Source organism: Borostomias antarcticus, assembly GCF_949987555.1.
Source record: "Borostomias antarcticus genome assembly, chromosome: 18".
In the NCBI taxonomy this organism is placed as follows: Eukaryota; Metazoa; Chordata; class Actinopteri; order Stomiiformes; family Stomiidae; genus Borostomias; species Borostomias antarcticus.
In genome coordinates, this window is record NC_140251.1 from 14,248,094 (window position 1) to 14,268,444 (window position 20,351).

At 44.2% G+C, this 20,351-nt stretch overlaps 1 protein-coding gene across 1 annotated transcript; it reads right to left on the bottom strand.

The window, feature by feature from the left end:
- Positions 1-43: 43 nt before the first annotated feature.
- Positions 44-11,800, bottom strand: dhtkd1 (dehydrogenase E1 and transketolase domain containing 1). The gene is made up of 17 exons (XM_084452626.1): positions 11,549-11,800; positions 11,066-11,218; positions 10,442-10,653; positions 9,764-9,958; positions 8,550-8,819; positions 7,687-7,858; positions 7,374-7,572; positions 6,686-6,998; positions 6,151-6,235; positions 5,337-5,476; positions 5,019-5,169; positions 4,733-4,839; positions 4,419-4,583; positions 4,206-4,288; positions 3,855-4,021; positions 1,657-1,742; positions 44-1,546 (listed from the first exon to the last, which is right to left on the bottom strand). Exons 1-17 carry the CDS (start codon positions 11,724-11,726, stop codon positions 1,445-1,447), a joined length of 2,778 nt encoding a protein of 925 aa, XP_084308752.1. The 5' UTR covers positions 11,727-11,800; the 3' UTR covers positions 44-1,444.
- Between the last annotated feature and the right edge of the window lie 8,551 nt (positions 11,801-20,351).

The window sequence follows — 20,351 nt, forward strand, 5'->3', positions numbered from 1 at the left end:
AAGATCTCTTGGTGCAAACTGAGCTACTGTATTACTATTGTAACTCATATGACACTGCTGCTGACTGTGATGCTGCCTAAAAAAGATTTTGAAAAGAAAATGCATGCTGCCATTTTCCAAGTGCTTTTTGCTGCTACCATGTGAGCATAAAGAATGGTTTCATTGTCTTTTAACTACTTAAAATATAAACTATAAAATATTCAAATCAAGTCCAGAAGTGGTACATAATGCTTTTTAAACTGAACATCTAGCAAAAAGGTATAATGCAACCACCTGGAAAAAAAAATCTAAATTATACTATTTACACAACCAATAAGATTTATTAATCCCTAAATACATCTAACTTTTAAAGGAACACGCCAACTTTTGGGTAAATTATCTTATTTGCCATCTTCCCGAGAGTCTGATAAGATACATAACCTTCTCTCCTCTGTGCTTGCAGTAGGAAGCATTGGCCCGTTAGAGTCGTTAGCCTAGCTTAGCTCAATCACTGGAAGTGGATTTGAAACATTAGCCTAGGATAACAGCCCTCAATGCTTCCTACTGCACATACAGAGAAGGATATGCATCTTCTTATCTGACTCTGGGGAAGATGGCAAATAAGAATTTCTCCCAAAGTTGGCATGTTCCTTGAAGATTAATGCCAGGGAACTGTAGGTGCATTCACCATTGTTAAGAAACTTTCTAAATCTGAAATAAAATCCAACTTTTGTAATTACACACAATAAAATAGTACTTCCAGCAAAGTCAATTATTTTCAATTTTCTTTTAACAAACTGATATAACCATCAGCTCACATACAACACTTATACATAAAGCCCTTGACAAGCCCATGATTCACATCCTGAGGCTGATGTTCTACATTAAGCTCTAGACCAAATGTCATATTTCAAGACACATTAAAACCACATTTTTCTTATACGAGACAATGAACTCAATGAATTCATTTCATGATCCAATTGTAAACTTCATTCCTAAGGCCTTGATTCAATCTGAACCATGTTATTCAGTTATGCACCTTTCCTTAAACCACTGCTCTGCTTCTACTGATCACAATGTAATCATACCGCAGTAACAAGAACTGTGCTGCAGACTAACCCTGGGGGCGGGATTAGATTAGAATCCAGGCCTTGACATTGACAAACATAAACAAAGCAACACAAAACAGGAGATGTTGCAATAAAAACATCAGTTTGTGAAGTACACCGATTTGCTGTATGAAGTTCATCTACATTCTGTTTTGTGAACCTATACAACTCAAATTAATCTGCACTACATATCCCTACAGTACCACCATCAGGTCTGTATCAGTCCACCACCCACCCTTAATAAATGCCCTTTAGCACCTTGTGCTTTTAGAACATTGAGCAGAAAGGTTGAGAGTACAGCAGATGTGTGGGGGTGGTGCGGGGGCAGCCATGTTGTGGCCATGTGTTCCAGTGTCTCAGGAGAAGGTAGAAGTGAGGATAGCCTCCTGCTGTTGGTGATGGAGGACTCCAATACCCACAGCCGGCGCAGGCAGGGCAGGCCGACTCACCAACCGGAGCTCAAAGAAAGAGAGAGAGTGGGTTGTTTGATGTAACTGGCCAACATCCAACACCCACAACATTTCATTGCATCAAATATGTAATTTATGCTAATTTAGCCAGGGCTCACCTTGCAAGCGAGCTGCTTCTCAAATCTGGGAGCTACAAAGGACCAGGGGCCCATGTTCTGGGGCTCCTCTTGGCTCCAAACAAAATCTGCAACAAAGAAGAAACACATTCTAAAACTAGAAATACTGCTTAGCGGATGTATGCCTCCGCCAAAGGTGAGGTTGCTCTAAACATGTTTTGTGAACTTGACCTTAAGTCAAGTGATATTGACCTTGACCACCAAAATCTAATCAGTTAATCCATAAGTGGACATTCTGGCCAAATGTGAACAAATTCCATCCAGCCATTCTTGAGATATCGCGTTGACAAGAATGGGACGGATGGATGGACGTACCGACAACCCAGAAAAATAATGCCATCCGGCCACAGCTGCGCTGGGCAGAGGCATAGAAATGTGAATATTGCTCTTACTCTGATTATGAGAATAAGTCGATTAGGCTGAACCTCGTAAGAGATAGCATTAATGTAGTAAACTCGGATGACGTTAACTGCATCGCTAGTTGCATAAAGCTAGTTAAAACTTGATAGTAATGTAAGCCTCAAGACAATACATTCCATTTCATCACTGATGATGCAGTCAGTCCTGACCAGTCTTCCCTCCTTGCACTTTTTCATTTTTAATACTAATACTGACAGATGTTATATAGGCTATATTTATTATTAGGGGTCCTACAGCATTAAGTAAGTAAAAATAGTTAATCCATCAATGGGGATCGTTCTTTTCAATAACTAAAGCAGATAGGACGTCTTGGCCCAGGGCCTATCAGGCTCTCAGCCAATGAAAACGTCGGGGCTTTCAGCTAAACTGGCTTGGGAATCGTCAGGACACGAGCAAACGCTCCGGTTTTCCTGTCCACATGGCAATGCTGAATGACAACCTTTTGAAAAATTCCTGCCAGGGTGGAGATATTTATGGACTCTGCCTTGGGTGTAGCCTATTTGTGCGGGTACCGGAGCTTATGGAAAACTTGACATAATTACCTCAATTATGCAAGTTATTGTATAGTTAAACGCAAGTTATTAAGCCTCTAGACTATCCTATAGGCCTATTCTCACTAATGGCCCATCAGTCTATCAATGGGAGGTAAAGTAAAAACCTAAAGTTCTGAAACCAAACCTGCTGGCCCAACTGGACATTCTGGCCAAATCTGAAGAAATTCCCTCAAGCCGTTCCTGAGATATCACGTTCACCAGGACAAAAACGCCTTTTGTTATGTCACGGTTACCTTGACCTTTGACCACCAAAATCAAATCAGTTCATCCTTGAGTCCAACTGGATATTCTGGTCAAATTTCAAGAAATTCCACCAAGCCTTTCTTGAGATATCGCGTTAACAAGAATGGGACGGGCGGAGGGAACATAATGCCATCCGGCCACGGCTGCATCGGGCGGAGGCATAAAAACAATCTCAGTCCTTTAAAGATGACACATTCTGGTTGATCAAATACGCCAGTACTGGGACAATGGAATTGATGTCTGTGGTGACTTGTCTGTGGTCAGGGCTGAAAATTAACTTTTTGGCTCACCTGCCAAGGGGACTGGTAGATGAAAAAATCCACCGGCCAAGTATATTTTTTACCGGCCAAAATAATAAATGGCCTTTTTTGTCACATTATAGGCTTACATCTGTTTCAATTCGATGCCTAGAAACATTGCAATTCATAGAAATTAAATTATTCATTTGCATTCACTTCCACGGTGTAGAATTATCCATAACTACCTAACCCTACACAAATATGAGATATAAATGATCCAAGCCTTAACCTCATGGTCTTTGTGTTTATGAACAAAATACATATACTGTAACATATTCACAGCCTGTCATCATGTAAAGTAGTAGTTGACTATAGTAGCGCGCGTCCTCTGAGGTAAATGGGAAAGATTTTCTGTGTGCGAGTAGCCTCGCGTCACCAGTCTCTCCTAGTGCGCGAGGCTCCGCAACAGTCATGTGACTGAAAACTATTTGGTGCAGCGGGGGAGCTATTTAAGTACAACACACAACAAACAGAACGCCGGTCTATGGCATGGATGTGGCGACATCGCACGCATAATTTATTACATGACTCTATTGGTACAAACATTTACCCGCCAGCTCCGATAGCCTCCGAAATTTAGTCGCCAAATGAAAATTTTACCCGCCATTGGCGGGTGTTAATTTTCAGCCCCGTCTGTGGTGCATTGAGGTTCAGGACAGGGTACCTTTGGCGTTGGTGTACTTGCTGAGCTCCTGCTGCAGAGAATCTAGGGGGAAGGGGCACAGCTCCTCCACACGCAGCAATGCTGTACTCTGGGTGGCTGCAGATGCCTCCCTCTGCTTCAGCAGGGAATAGTAGTGCTTTCCTGAGCACAGCACCACCCGCTGGACACTGTGGGAACACACAGGGTGCTTAGGAAATCTGAGCAAGTTGTAAGGGCACAACACATTGGCTACTACTATACAGACAGACAAGGTGGTTAAAGGTTGATTTTAACCAAATCCAACAAATGTCCTACAAGAAAAAAGGTTACATGAACTTCTCAACAAGGGACCATCCGATTGAATATAATCACCTCTCTGGTGCAACTGAGGGGTCCCCCAACACAGGTCTAAAGAATGTCCCTGGAGCCATGTCAGCCAGACTGGACACTGCCCCCTGGGGGTAGACAAAAGGAATGAATGTAATCAATTCCTAATTTCTCATGATTCATGCGACTCCTTTACACATTTGCCCAGTGTTGACTAATTCATATTTATTAGGGGTGTTGAACTTGTGGAATGCTCACAGAGAATCTCAGCAGTGTCTTAGGCCCGGCCACGATGAGGGGCTTGCGGAAGTTGCGGATCATCTGTCGTCGCAGCAGGTGGAAGTATTGTGCTGGGGTGGTGGGATTGACCACGGCCATGTTGACGTTGTCACCGTCCACCCCCTCCTCTTTACTGTCACACATCTGACGGATGGGGGGGTTGACAAGATATCCACAAGAGAGGGACAAGACGTGACAAACGGCAATTAACCAGTGATGTTAAACAGGAAGTAAAGCTGTCATGGGAACAAACACGCAAGCAAACATGCTGGTGATGTGATTCTCCAGCTGACCTGTAGGAAGCGCTCTATGCGGCAGGAGGAGTGTTCCGGTCCTGCTCCGTCGTAGCCATGGGGCAGCAGGATCACCATCCCACACTGGAGCAGCCACTTGGCCTCACCTGAGAACACACAGCATTTCACACATGCCGTTAACTGATGAAGTAACATTTACCGATGAAGGTTCTAAAGACCGAAACGTTTATTAAAGTTCTCCCACAGAGGTGAAAGCTCTGCTCTATGATACTTTGGTATTCATAGAGCCGACCCTTCACTACAGGAAGTGGTCACATGAGCTAACCTCCGGTGATGAAAGTGTCAAAGATGATCTGAGCTCCGTTGAAGAAGTCTCCAAACTGAGCCTCCCAGATGGGCAGCAGCTTGGGCTGGGCGATGCTCATGCCATACTCAAACCCCAGCACAGCTTCCTCAGACAAGGGGCTGTTGCACACCTGCAAAACACACAAACACAATAAAGAAGTGCACAAGTATAATATACAAGGTTCCTAGTGGATCATGCTGCAAGGATGTTTCTGTGGTAAGGAGATCTGTTTTTTTCATGGTGTTAAACATCATCTCTACACTCTAAACTCATTCTTCTTAGCTGATGCAATTTTACCTCCAGGAACCCTTTTTGCTGAGGGTCGATGTGGTTGAGAGGGACATACATGTCATTAGTGTCCTGACAAACCACCATGGCGTGCCTCTGACTGAAAGTGCCCCTCCCTACATCCTGCCCGCTGATGCGAATACTGAACCCTGCACAGAAACAAATGCAAACAAACATTTTCTCTCAAAAGCCATTCATTAGTAAATGCCAAACTGACATTTTGCTGTGTTAGGCCGTGTGTCCACCAAAGCTTTTTTTTTCTCCTGAGAGCAGCGTATGTTTTTAATTGTTAATAATTGGAGCGCCGTGTTTTTGAAAATGCCAGCAGCGTAGCGCTGAGCATATTTTCTGCGCTGCGCCGTGCACTACAAGCATTTTTCATCAGCCTGCCCGAGTTGAAAAATTTTCAAATTGGGCTGAAAAGCTCAGAGCCAGCTGAGCTCATCAGTCAGCTTTTACCTAGCCGTCCAATCACAGTGAAGAAGGGGCGGGACAAACACAAGACGGCTCTCTTGACAAACGGTTGAACAACTCTAGCAACGTCAACAACAACAATGGAGAAAATTACGATTATGGAGAACTCTACTTTGTGCTGACATATTTACTTCGATATCACCAATCACTAGAAATGAGCATCAATTTCTGATATGGACACAAGACGCTATGTTTGGTTGCTATGTCAATAAGTGCTCAGCTGAAAAAGCGCTATACGCTTCCCCAGCGCCCATGAGCGCTCCCAGATGAGCGTTTTGAGCAGAGCGCCCAGCGTTTTAAGCCGAGAAAAAAGCTTTGGTGGACACACGGCCTTAAGACGCTGGCTAACCCTGGCAGAGAAGAGAGCCGAATGCCATGGCCTCCGCTGTGGACCAGTCCAACTTAGTTCCCTCCTCCAGCTTCTGCAAGCGACCCTGTCATCACACAAAAACAGTCATGTTCTTTGAAACCTTTAACATAATAATCGTTAGCAAGCTCCAACAGCACAATGATATTATAAAGTAAGAAATAGGGATGGACATCCTTGAAGTGAAGCCACACTTAACTGTCACCGATACTTTTCGCTTCGTTATGCATCAACGTACAAGTTGGCAGGTAGCAATTTTCCACACTCGCAATCGCGCAAGCGTACCAGATGTCATAGAGTTACTCGCATTGTCATTGGCTGACAGTGACAATTATGACAACACATTATTTTAATTTCACTTTCATTTCCAGTTAAAGAACTGAAAGTTGGAACAAAATTTTCAGACAGGTTTCGGTTCTACTTGGAATCAACGTGATTCGATCGATTCCAAGTAGGAACGGAACGCCGATGCACAGCCCAAATAAAAAATGGCCATACTAGTTATCCCTTCCTTTACCTGTACATGCATCTTCCCTAGGTGGCTGTGGAGCTTAATCTCCTCAGGGATGTCCACAGACTTTGCCCCCAAGTACTGCAGCAGGGGAGCGGGCACACCGGTGTCCCAGGAGGTGATTCTGGCCTTGGGCTCCACCAGGTCGCCCCAGCGGCCCTGCAGGTTGGTGGCTGGAGGGCTGTACAGGGTCGTGTTGGCGAGCTTGTCGTTAAGCATGGAGTAGTGTTTGGACTTGATCTCATCGCGCTCAGCTTCCGTCATCAGACCCTCAGAGATGAGCTGCTCTGTGTAGGAGTCTGGAATGCTCTTCCTGGAGCTGAGGAGATGGGATAGAATAGGAGAAGACTAGATAGGAATCTAGAAATCATCGGTAGATCGTAAATATCTATATCTCGAGATCGATCTCCTTCCAGATAAAAGATAGCAGGTTGCAAGTGTAACCCATACGTTTCGGCGTGCCCTGGGTGGGAATCGAACCCGGGTCTTCCGCGTGACAGACACCGTTTTAACCAGCTAACCCAATAAAAAGCGAGTTCTTCATTGGTGGGGTGGACGGTATTTATACTGGGTGTGAGTTTAACCAACAGCTTGCTACCTACTCAAGAACTCACGAGAACCCAGTTTCACGCTGTTACACAAGCATGCATAAACTAGGTCCTACTGCATGTAAAACAAGTAAATTGGTACTCACCGGATGATCTTGTACATGGCAGGGTTGGTGAAGGAGGGCTCGTCCAACTCGTTGTGGCCCCACTGGCGGTAGCAAAGCAGGTCCAAGATGACATCCTTCCTGAAGCGGCGCTGGTACTCCACCGCCAGCCGCGTGGCCCGGATGACCTCCTCGGCGTCATCGCCGTTCACATGGATCACTGCACTGTCCACCATCTTCCCTGGGGGAAGAGCACACACACACAGCCTTGTTCAGCATGAGCAACCGAATGTGATTCTGTAATGACCATTTGGGATTGTGTATTTGAAATTGTGGAGAAGCAGATTTCACATACCAACATCGCTGCAATATAGAGATGATCTCCCCCTCTCGGATGGAGTGGTGTAACCCACTTGGTTGTTCACAATCAGGTGGATGCTCCCACCGACTCTGTAGTGGGGGAGGTTTGAGATGGTGAAGGTCTCTGGGACGATTCCTTGGCCTGAGAATGAGGCATCACCATGAACCTGACGAAAAGAGGGACCACGCTCATCATGATCACCGTTCTGTTTGAACCCAAAACTGAAATAAAATATCTTATGGTATCTCTATGTTACATAACAAATGCAGAATGACTATTTTGACCTCTGCTATTAGTCATAAAATTATGTAATCACTCTCTGTAGTGCCCCTGTATTAGCTATGAGCACGACAGGGTGAATGTTTTTCTAGGTGGTAGTCAGTCAGTGTTATAGAATTTACATCTGGCCTCAAGACCTTTCTATTCCAAAACACCTTAAACCTTTGTTCTCTCTCCTTTTGTAATTCACCACCTCCCTCAACCGTTCCCATAGACAGGGTGGCCTCCAGGAGGTCCACACACCTAGAAATGTCTACTCCAGAATAACCATCCTTTGTCCTTTTGTCTCCAAGAAATTGCCGCCTTTTCTCATGTCACATGTCTGTATTCTCGGCCACGCCTGCCATTTCATATGACGTACAATGGATTAGCCAATCACATCCTGTGAGTGCCGTACCTGTGTTTTGCTTGAATATAAGGCAGAGCAAGACCAAGGGGCTTCACTTCTTTGGATAAACCACTCCAGGAAGTCCTTGCGCTCGTATGTTTCCTCAATAAACCAGACTTAACCTTTTGAGCGAATCTTGGTAAATCCTTTTTTGACTAGATCAGTTAAAATCCATTACATCAGTCAGTACCTGAAGACAGATGACTTTGTCACCAGGATGGGCGCTGTCTTCAGGGGAGTAGTCTCCCTCCCGTTTGAGCTGCTGCCGTGCGCGGGCCTTGCCCTGGGTCACGGGGTTGATGGCCTCCAGGTGGGAGGGGTTGGGCAGCATGGTCACGTGCAGAGGGTGGCCTGCTCCAAAGTCCAACTCCACTGAGGAGGTGAGGTGGGATAGGACATCACCAATGGAGGGAGAGTCCTCTGGGAACTCACTGAGGCCGCGCATCTTCCGGAACATGAGCTGGGGTACAGGAAAACACAAACTTCTCAGAGTAATTCTCCAAAGCTTATTGCGATTCCAGCTCATCAATTACATGTTTCTGTGTTAAGTTCACATTACATGGGGACAGCACAACCATTACTGAAATCTATTCTAGGATATCACATGAGAGACCCTGATTTCCCTATCTGAAATCGGCCCATTTACTTGACATGTCACACTTGTTTATCTCATCTATCTTTTTTTTTTAAATCTTTTTTTTTTACATTTGTTTTGCAAATGTATAACAAACAAACAAAAACACATAACAAAAAACACGTAACAAACAGATAAACATACACATAAAGACAATCACAATAACAAACACACACCCTTAAAGATCCCTCCCACCACCCCATAGGTCCCGCCCACCAAATAGGTAATGGAGGCAAGATTAAAAGATAAAGAAAAAATAATACTCACACTGTATATACATACAAACAAACAAATGCACAGAGACAATGGATGTGGTTTCAAATATCACAACCAGTGAGGGTCAGTCACCCGCATGCATGGCTGCAATAAGGGACGACCATATGTTAACATTCTGTACTTTTGCGCCATGCATGCGGGCCTCAGACATCTCCAGTTTAGCCTGTTCCACCACAGATGATTCCCACTGATGGTCAGACAAGCTATGTGGGGCCCTCCATCTCATCGCTAGCATTTTCTTAGCTGCTGTTAAGCACAGCAGCAGCCAGCGTTGTTGTTTATTAGATAAGGTCAGGGTAGAGAAATCATTCAATAATAAAATAATAGGTTTTTTTTTTTATCTCACCTATCTTTACAGTATAGTCCCCCAACTGCAACTACACGGCCTGAGCCATATAAACTAATATAAAAACTCACTGACCCAAATGGTGTGAAACTGCAGGATCCCAATCAGTCGTTGAAGTGAATGTAAAATGTGATGGGTGAGATCTGACCTCTGGCGGGAACTGCAGCAGGCCGGTGAGCAGGTTGAGTCTTCCTCGGTGGGGCATGCCCATGACTACGTCAGTCACACCGCTGTAGGAAGACAGGCGGAAGAGCTCGTAGAAAAAGCCCATCATGCTCTCTGCTCCCTCCCCACCATAACGCTTCACAGAGGCAAACTTGGTGGCCAGGAAGTGGTCAAACTCCTGGGATTGTACAAGAGGAAATCAATCATGAGACAGGTGGAAGAGCTCATAGAAATAAGCCCATCATGCTATCTGCTCCCTCTCTATAAATCACAGATTTATAGAAACTTTGTATACTCTAGGAGGTTGATCAACCTCCAAATAGCAAATAACCAAACAGCATATTGACATCTCATTTGTTTTAACGAGATTTAACTAATTACCTACACTGAGTTACAACTTTGATTTGGACCCTCAGGGTGGACACTGAGTGATAATGCTCAGTGTATTATTGTATTACCTATTATTCTACTAATGTGTTGGACGTGACTTGGTTGTGGATGTATTGGATGTGGAGCCTGGATGAATGTACTACATTGTTGTTTTTAACCTTTGTTTTATAGCACTTTGAGATTTCTCGGAATGTAAAGCGCACTACAAATAAAATGTATTATTATTATTTTATTATTATTAATGCCACATTCACCAACCTCTCTGACCTACCTGCGACTCCAGCATTAGTCTGGCCAGCTGCTTCCTCGCCTCAGTGGAGAAGGTCTCCTTCTTCAGTTCCTCAAAGCGGTCAGAGAACCACTCGCGCTCCTCCAGGCTGGTCAACTGGCCGGTCTCCACGGAGATGTGGCTGCAGTAGGCCTCCTCCAGATAGGCCAGCACCTCCTCCACGGGAGCCTCAGCTTTCCCAAAATGACGCAGTCCTGAACATGGGCATTCAAACAGGAGAGTGATAACACATTTTAGTCAATCGTGTGCCTTTGAGGCAATGGTGGAAATAGGGAAATTATACTCATATGGGAGATGGACTGTCAAATAATCATATCCACCAATTCAACTTTACGGTCATTAAAAAGCCATTCTAGTGAGACGAGTAATAGAATAATAACGATAGGATATTGTAGGTGTTCTAAAGGATTTAGCCCAACTCCAAAGGCACATCAACTCAAAATGATAAGCTGTCATAACTGGATATGTGGCAAGTCATCATACAAACTGGTATTGCCAGTTTGAAGCATTGCTAGGTACACAGACTCACCCATTTAATGGGTTTGACTGAATGTGGGAATCCAGGATTGTTCAGTCTCTACAGTCTGCATTGCAATGGTAACATACCAGATGTGTTGAGCTGTCCATGTAGGGCTTCAGTTATAATGTTGATCTCTGGCACACTGCTGACAACTGGGTCCTGAGGCAGTAAAGGGTTAATTTTAGCAGCCTTGTGTCCATGGACTCGGTATGCTTCCACCAGGCGGGCCAGACCATGCTCTGGGTAGACAGGGAAACGGAAGGTCCATCTTTGATATTGAAGCGCTCCAAAACAACGTCATTTCAATGTCAACACGTGTTTGAAAAGCATGTCGGCTTCGAATCGCAATGAACACACTGCAGCCCATTCACCCGGAACTGCTTTACAATGACAATGTCTGAATTGAAAACCCAAATATAGGGCTATAGCTAGCTATGGCACCACGAATAAATAAGTAAAGCCGGTAAATGCAATAGACATTACTACAAAAGCAATACATGTACAACGAATATTTCAAAGGGCAATATGACATAATCTAATCAATGTTCATTATCTACAAACCCACTGACCTTGATTTAGTGCAGAGATATGGTCGTTGTACAACTTCGAGTTCCCCGCAGTTTGTTTGGGCCGGTAACCGTATACACCTTTATGTGTGTGATATAAACACCCTAAAACTGGCCTCGTCACACTGAGTGGCAGTCTGCGGATATGATGCAAGTTTCTCAGGATACGTAGAACTGACATGTTTTAAAAATTTGAGTAGAATGTAATAACTAGCCTATGTAGGCTACCTGCACGATTACACACACTACGGATCAGCGGACATACTAGTTGTGGAAGATGGGAGGGAGGTGCCACGGTGATAGACTCCTATTGGCTGAGCGAAGGACCCGGCTAACTGTAACCGGTGCACCAGACTGGTCAGTTCACGGTAGTCCAGTGGCTTTATGAATCACCACACATTGCGCTGATCAATGCTTTGTTTACATTTCACACGCGTTGTCTGAACATTACTTCATCTGAACTGACTCGTGTAAGCAAGCCTCATCGATTTAAAAAAATAATTAATTAATTACAGGGCAAGAGGGGGGTGGGTCTTTATTTCGCCACAGTTACAGACCCATTAAGGCACACAGCAGGGTCATACCATGGAGGTATAATATAACATACACGCAACCTTTTCACTGCGCAACACGGAAACACATGCCTTTTTAACCCTCCTCCTTGTTGTCCTAAATCGTCACTACCAGTGATTCTATGGGTAGGTGTTCTACCGTCTGGCTTTGCTTTCTTTCTTTGCTGCAGAAGAATTACAAAGTCACACAAAAATGGTATCAAGGCAGTGAAACCTTTTTGGTGTTTATACAATCAGACTCAGAACATTGGCCTGCAGATGATCTTGCTGTCTGTTTGCATATTATCAGGGTTGCCAACTTTTCAGAAAAGCTTGGAGTGAGACTGACATTTTTTTTTGGGGGGGGGGGTGCTGTCCTCACATCTTTAATATTCAATCAATCAATCAAAGCTTTATTTGTATAGCGCATTTCATACCCAGAGGCAACACAATGCACTTTACAGAGAACAAGGGAGGTGGGCATTCGACCCCACTCTCTACATATTCCAGAAGGAAGCAAAAAAACAGTAATCACCCGGGGGCCAGATAAGTGAGCTGTAAAAATTCTTCCCTGACCCCTCTCAACAAGGCGATCGAGCAAGCTCCAGGAGTATGTTTGTCTACCGGCTAAGAACATTTATAAAGCAATACATTACATTAAATTACATTTCAGAGTAAGAGAGGCTAAAAAAGCATCATAGGAGAGACATGGCAAATACTGGTGTGTGTTTGCTATGGCCCAGGCCTAAAGCCGGAAGTGGGCTGGTGTATGTCTGTGTGTACGTGTGTGTGTGTGTGTTAACTAAATGCTACGACATCCACAGTAGACACAGGGGTATCTATCGGACTCCGGGAGGTCTGCTGGTGACGGTGGGGCATCCACTGGACCTGGTTAGAAGATAGGAGGGAGAGAGAGAGGCACTAGGGAGAGGGAAGGCAGAACAGGGTTAGTAGCACACAGAGCCATAAAAACCACAGATATTTAAAACAGGCAACCTGGAGCAAGCTTTGGGAGATCTAGCGAGCGCAGCAAAAAGTAATATTCATTTTACCTCCGCCCCTATTGCGGCACTTCCCATGGCCATACCGCCATATCTGGAGATGGGAAGGTCACAGGGACGAAGGGTTCAGAATGATGCTCTCAGCGCTCAAAAAGAACCACAAAATTCATTCATGGGCAGAGGTCTGAGCACCATTTGTAGTTGTACTGTAAGAAACATGACCATTTAGACATTTCCCAAGTTTCATAATTTCTAACCCCTCAACCTACAACAGTTTTGGCCACCAGAGGGATCTGATGAGACCTCATTGTCAACGATGCGCTTAACACACTAGCATGACCCAAGACATGGTTCAATATGTGCAGGTTTATTTGGCGATATTGAAATGTCAACTATTATAAAAAATAAAATAATAATGTACAGTCTTCACATACACGTATTGTTCAGATTTTAACCTGTTTTAATTACATTTCCATTTCAATAGTTTACCTTGCAGTCTCCGGACCTTCACAGGCCTTACATAAAGCCGGTCGTATCCTACTAGGCTGGACTGGACCATTTGGGCTCGGCTGGGCTGCTGTGCTAGGCCAGGCTGAGTTGCTTGGCTGGGCTGTTTGGGGTGGAGAGAGATCAGGATGTCAGGCTAAACTCGGTGCATATTTGCCTACTAAAATTAAACAGCTTTCTTATACAATATGTGGGAGTATGTATGTGTATAAATATATATATATATATATATATATATATATATATATATAATCTCACAATATTTCCCATTGAGTTTTGGCATGATAAATCACATTATTTGCAGAGAAAAACAAGTACAAAAATCAGGTGTAAATGAAAAAGGGTGTATCCACAATGATAAATGAGGCCCCAGGGCTCTTTTACAGCAAGGCCCTGAGTGGAAATACAAAGTACACAGGGCAATAAGAGTGGATACATATCAAAATAAATCAAAATAAATACATAAACAAGACATGATACACGTCAGATAAAATAAAATAATTGTGATATTCCCACTCTTTCTTTCTTTCTTTCTTTCTTTCTTTCTTTCTTTCTTTCTTTCTTTCTTTCTTTCTTTCTTTCTCTTTCTTTCGTGTGATATTCATTGTGATATTCCCACTATTTCTTTCTTTATTATTATTCTCTCCAGTTTTTGTCTCCTTTCTTCATACTTTGTGCTAGAAACTTCATTCAAACTTTAAAATGCATGACGTTCAGCTCTTGAACGGATCCATTCAGAATTTTGATAATTAAAAATAAACTATTTTTGTCCAATTGAAACTGCTTGAAACTGCTTTTGGAATGTTCCGAAACTTTGTTTTTAGAGTGGTGGCAGCAGTTGCTTTGAAAATATTCACACATTTTGTAAACTGCTGGCACTCCTACAGTTTTGAAAGCTCATACACATATTATATATCGAAACGTTCCCATAACTGTGCTGATTCGTACAATGCAAGTATCTAAGCCGTGTGACTTATAGTTTTCGCTGTATGACGATTTGTTCGGCAACTGCGCTCTCCATTGAAACGTATGGGCCCACACTACCTTTTGAGCTGCTAATTTTGAATTTTTACACTTTTTCTAACTCGTCGCCATGCCTACAGTTTTTAAGCTACACGGACATATCATAGCCTAAAATGTTCAGCATTTTCTCAGGATTCCTACGGTGTCAATATCTAGGCTGTGACCTTTATACTTTTTGAGAGAGAGCTGTCTGAATCGGACATGCCTTTCCATTGAAGTGAATGAGAGGATGCTCAGTGTCAGTTGGGATTTGAATTTGGGGACACGCGCAGGCTCTCTGTACAGGCACCCTTTTATGACTACTGTGGTAGCATTCATATTCATTCCTTCCATCCATCCTTCCTTCCTTCCTTCCTTCCTTCCTTATATTCAAATAAATATTCAGAATGACACTCTTTTTCAGGCTGCAAACTCATATTAATATATTTTCTCCTCTTTCAGCTATTGAACTCAATAAAACTATGAGTTATGATGAGTGGTCTAATCTATTTTTGACAGACACGGTCTTCACTGTTGGGTGCATGAAGATTGCCCGGATGTCAGTGCACTGCCCCCGACCTGCTCTGACCGGAGGGGGCGGAGTCTCGCCATCACACCACGGACATCACAACACAGCCTCTGAGGTGGCTAGAGACACACGGTCTTCACTGGTGGATGGCCTATACTGTCCACGACCGGCTCTGACCCAAGTGGGCGGAGTCTCGCCACCACGCCACTGAACATGCTACGGACACCACAACTCAGCCCTTGAGTGGGCTGGAGACACACGGTCTTCCCTGGTGAAGGCAGGTGGATAGCCCGGTGCGGCCTACACTGTTCACGCCTGGCTCTGAACCAAGCGGGCGGAGTCTTGCCTCCACGCCACAGACCTCACAACTCAGCCCTTGATTGAAGTAGAGACACACAGTCTCCACCAGTGGGTGCAAGGAGACTGCCCGGAGGTCTTCGTGGTGGAGTCAGGTAGGTGGCCCGGAGAGGGGTAAACTGTCCTCGACCAGCTCTGACCTGAGGGGGTGGAGTCTCACCACCATGCCACTGTCCACGCCACAGACCCCACAACTCAGCCCCTGAGTGGGCTAGAGACGCACGGTCTTCGCTGGTGGGTGCATGGAGATTGCCTGGTCCGTAGTAGTTCTAGCAGTAGCTGTTACATACAGCTGCAGCAGCTAGCCCACCTCACATTTTCTCCAGGAAATGTACTTTCTAGTTTCATTTACAATTTGATTAAAACAGGGGCACTGAACCACAACCTTATCATCTAATAGACTAATTGGTTCACAGGCAAAATTGTGTAAGCTTAAAATACTCTTGCACAGAGTTCCATTTATTTATTTATTTAATTAATAGTGTCATGGTAGTCTGGGGCCTTTCTCGTTCGGTGTTGTTTCGCCGCGTCAACTTAATTCAGTAACTACGCGTTTCTATCATCCAATGAAAACTCGCGGGGGCGTGGTTATGGCAGAAGTTGGTTGGGGGAAAAAATCACGCTGTTTGCCCGGTCTAGAGCGGAAGCGCGATGACGCATCGCATAATCATCATGGAGGTATAATATAACTGGAGACGGCATTGAAAATGGCTGCCTATTCATTTCAATGAAAGTTGCTCACCGGCGCATGAAGCCATTTGACGTAGTGGCCAAAGCCCGGTATTGCAAGTCACGTCACGGCATGCGGCCCAAGAACCTTATTTCCCATGTTAGTGGATGATGATAGATAGGGCTAGAAAAGGAAAACAAAATTTTTCTCGGTATCATTCAGCATCAGAGACCAATCTAATCAATATAAACTTTTAATTCAATGGGGTTTTGTTTGTTTTTGAAGCCACCAATACCTGTAACGAGCCCATTTGAAACATGTGCTGTGCACGAGCCTCGGGGACGCTGGTCGCGCGTTCGTGAGTCCTGCGAGCTCGGCGGAAAACACGTCACCATAGGAAGACCCGCCCTACTCTGCCTCTGATTGGATAGGAAGTCATGTAATGACGTCGGCTAACATGCTAAGCTTTTAGCAATGAAGCTGCTACGATGATGCTAATCATAGATATGAACGTATGTCTATGATGCAAATGATCATGACATGTGGTTACTTTAGGACATCGTTGGAAAAGATCTAGAGGGTAAGTGGGTCAATGTTGAATAACTTAGCTAACATTATCTAATGTTACATTTCTTTATATTAACATCAACTATATTGATAGGCTAGCTATGCTAACGGTAGCTAATGCTAACGGCTTAGGGTTAACGTTAGTTAATGCTAACGTTACGTTCGGAGGTCTCATGTATTTCAATTTTAACATAATGTTGAGCATGATCAATGTGACATTGTTCATACATTGATTACAGTCTGTAATCTTGTCTGGCATTATTTAGCTATAATGGGCTGATGCTACTATAGCATTTGCCACATTATACATCAAATTAATCAAGCATAGTTAGTGTTATTACCTGAAGGCATTATTACCATTGCAAGTAAGCATGCCATGTATATGCCATGCCTGGAAATCAAATTAATAGTGTAATTCTTCCCCATCATAGCTCATTGTACACTGATATAATCATTCTCCTTGCCTTTGCTAATACTCATCTCTTTTATCAAACTTTGTGCTAGGAAAGAAATCTGGCTGTGATTCGGCGCTAGTGCTCATCCAGGCTGTTGTCATCTCCCGCCTGGACTCCTGCAACTCCCTACTTGCTGCCATCCTGCAACGTTGGCCATCAGACTCCTGGAGAAAGCTGCTGCTGACCTGGTGTTCAACAGCCCCATGCTCTTCCACACAACTTCCCTACTCCGTTCTCAGCACTGGCTCCCTGCGCTGTCCCATCCAGTTTAGGAGTGGTGCAAGCCTACAGGGCAAATGAACAGCTCCCTCCGACCTCCAGGCTGTGGTCAAGCTCTGCTGCCTTGAGGTGATTGGTTCCCCAGTTGCTCCAAGCCCCCCTACGGCAGATTGGCGTGGCCATGGCTTTTTTCTGTCCTGGCCTCACAGTGGTGGGAACTGTCCACTGATGTCAGTACAGCAGAGTCGCTGCCCATCTTTCGCCGCATGCTGAAAATTCACCTGTTCAAGATGTGCCCTGGACCCTTCCTTTTAACACCTATTTTATTTGTTCTTGTACTTTGTCTTTAGCAACAGGTTAAGCTCTTAGACGCTTGTTTAGAAAGGAGATGCACTTATGAGTTCTAGCGAGCAGTGGTACTGTAGTGAAGCTGCAGTGTCACTAATGAAAGACTAATGGGGTGCACCTGAACTGGGCCGCTGACAGAGGCTCTGATCACCCTCGGCTGGACTTGATTGCTGAGGGGTGGACTAAGAAAGCAGAGCCAGTCGGGCAGTCTGGGGAGCGGAGCTTCATTTCCGTCAGGGCAACTAGTCTGATGAAGCAATTGTTAACTTGCACTCACGGGAGAGGATAACATGCCTGTCTAGCCCAGCTTAAACTATGCGCCCATGTACCAGTGTGCCGACTCAGGGTGATATCTAGTGTGTTTGCAATTGAGTGTGCCTGCCTATACAGGGTGATCCAGTGTGGACTTGATTGATGTTGCACATGGGCGATTGGAACTAAACTAACCTTGCGTTGCATTTGTCTTTCTCTCTTTGGCTCTATCGTGTCCACTCTGCTGGCGCTGATGGATGGGTTGGACAGTCAAGGGGAGCCAGTGGTCCAGTTCCTGTTCATGCTTGGTTGTTGCCTACTCACCTTCCCATCTCCTGCATCACCTGCCACCTGTCTCCACTCTGCCCAGCTGCACCTCATCCCTCATTACTCTTAGCATTAATACCAGTCAATTTCCCTTGGTTCTCTGTAAGATCATCCAGTCATCTACCAAGTCTGCTCAGCTCTTCTGTCTGCCATATTTTAAGTTGTTTATTGAAATTGAGTTAAAGTAGTTTGTATGGGTCAAGCATCCTCCAGTTTGTATGACTCAAGATCTGTTTACTGCCATGTATATGGTTCACACATACTAGAAATTTGACTAGGGTTAAGGCATACACTGGTGACATGTTTTTAATTGTTTTGTGATCACTGTCTTTGTGATATTTTCTGATGACCAAGCCTTTGATCTAAGCAGAGCCTTAGCACATTATGGAGGAACCATGTCCCTTTCTTTTACCGATCCCTGAAAGCAAGACCTGTGAATGTCCTGAACAGTGTGGTGGCCACATTTGTTGGGAATTTGGGTGGAAATAGTGTTGAACATCATTGCATAGTTTGACTGCCATTTCATACCAACAATAAGAGAAAGTGGAGAAGTAGGCTATACCTAGAAAATACTATAGGTGTGCAATTCGTTTGTACAGTCTGGTAGTTAAATGGTTAAAAATAGGCAAGCAATAACATTGGAGGGAAATGTATACTGACACTGATTGTTTCAGAAATGGTCTGAGACAAAATAATGAAATGTTATACATCAGTATTGTGAAACACAACATATTTTAATGACTGACAAGGAGAGAGGAAACAGTACAAGTTAATCAATAATAACTAGGCTCACTATGAACAGTGTGTATTATTGGCTCTGTTCTGACATCAGTGCACAGTTCATTCCACCACTGTGAGGCCAGGACAGAAAAGAGCCATGGCTGTTACAATCTGCCATAGGGGGGCTTGGAGCAACTGGGGAACAAATCACCTCAAGGCAGCAGAGCTTGACCACAGCCTGGAGGTCGGAGGGAGCTGTTCATTTGCCCTGTAGGCTTGCACCACTCCTAAACTGGATGGGACAGCGCAGGGAGCCAGTGCTGAGAACGGAGTAGGGAAGTTTTGTGGAAGAGCATGGGGCTGTTGAACACCAGGTCAGCAGCAGCTTTCTCCAGGAGTCTGATGGCCAACGCTGCAGGATGGCAGCAAGTAGGGAGTTGCAGGAGTCCAGGCGGGAGATGACAACAGCCTGGATGAGCACTAGCGACGAATCACAGCCAGATTTCTTTCCTAGCACAAAGTTTGATAAAAGAGATGAGTATTAGCAAAGGCAAGGAGAATTATTATATCAGTGTACAATGAGCTATGATGGGGAAGAATTACACTATTAATTTGATTTCCAGGCATGGCATATACATGGCATGCTTACTTGCAATGGTAATAATGCCTTCAGGTAATAACACTAACTATGCTTGATTAATTTGATGTATAATGTGGCAAATGCTATAGTAGCATCAGCCCATTATAGCTAAATAATGCCAGACAAGATTACAGACTGTAATCAATGTATGAACAATGTCACATTGATCATGCTCAACATTATGTTAAAATTGAAATACATCAGACCTCCGAACGTAACGTTAGCATTAACTAACGTTAACCCTAAGCCGTTAGCATTAGCTACCGTTAGCATAGCTCCCTAGCCTATCAATATAGTTGATGTTAATATAAAGAAATGTAACATTAGATAATGTAAGCTAAGTTATTCAACATTGACCCACTTACCCTCTAGATCTTTTCCAACGATGTCCTAAAGTAACCACATGTCATGATTAGGGTTGGGCATCGAGAACCGGGACCAAATTGGAACCGGTTCTAAAATTCCGATTCCAAAGGAATCGTTTATATATTTTAATTTCGATTCTGCTTATCGGTTCCTAAACAAATTTCACTTGCGCTAATTTCAGTTTCCGTGTTGGTGGCTTGCGCGTTTGCCTTTGGTTTGCAGTCCGCCAGAAAAACCAACGAAGAAGAAGTAGTTTCCGTCTTTGCGATTTGAATGTAGAGCCGTTCTCAGAGGA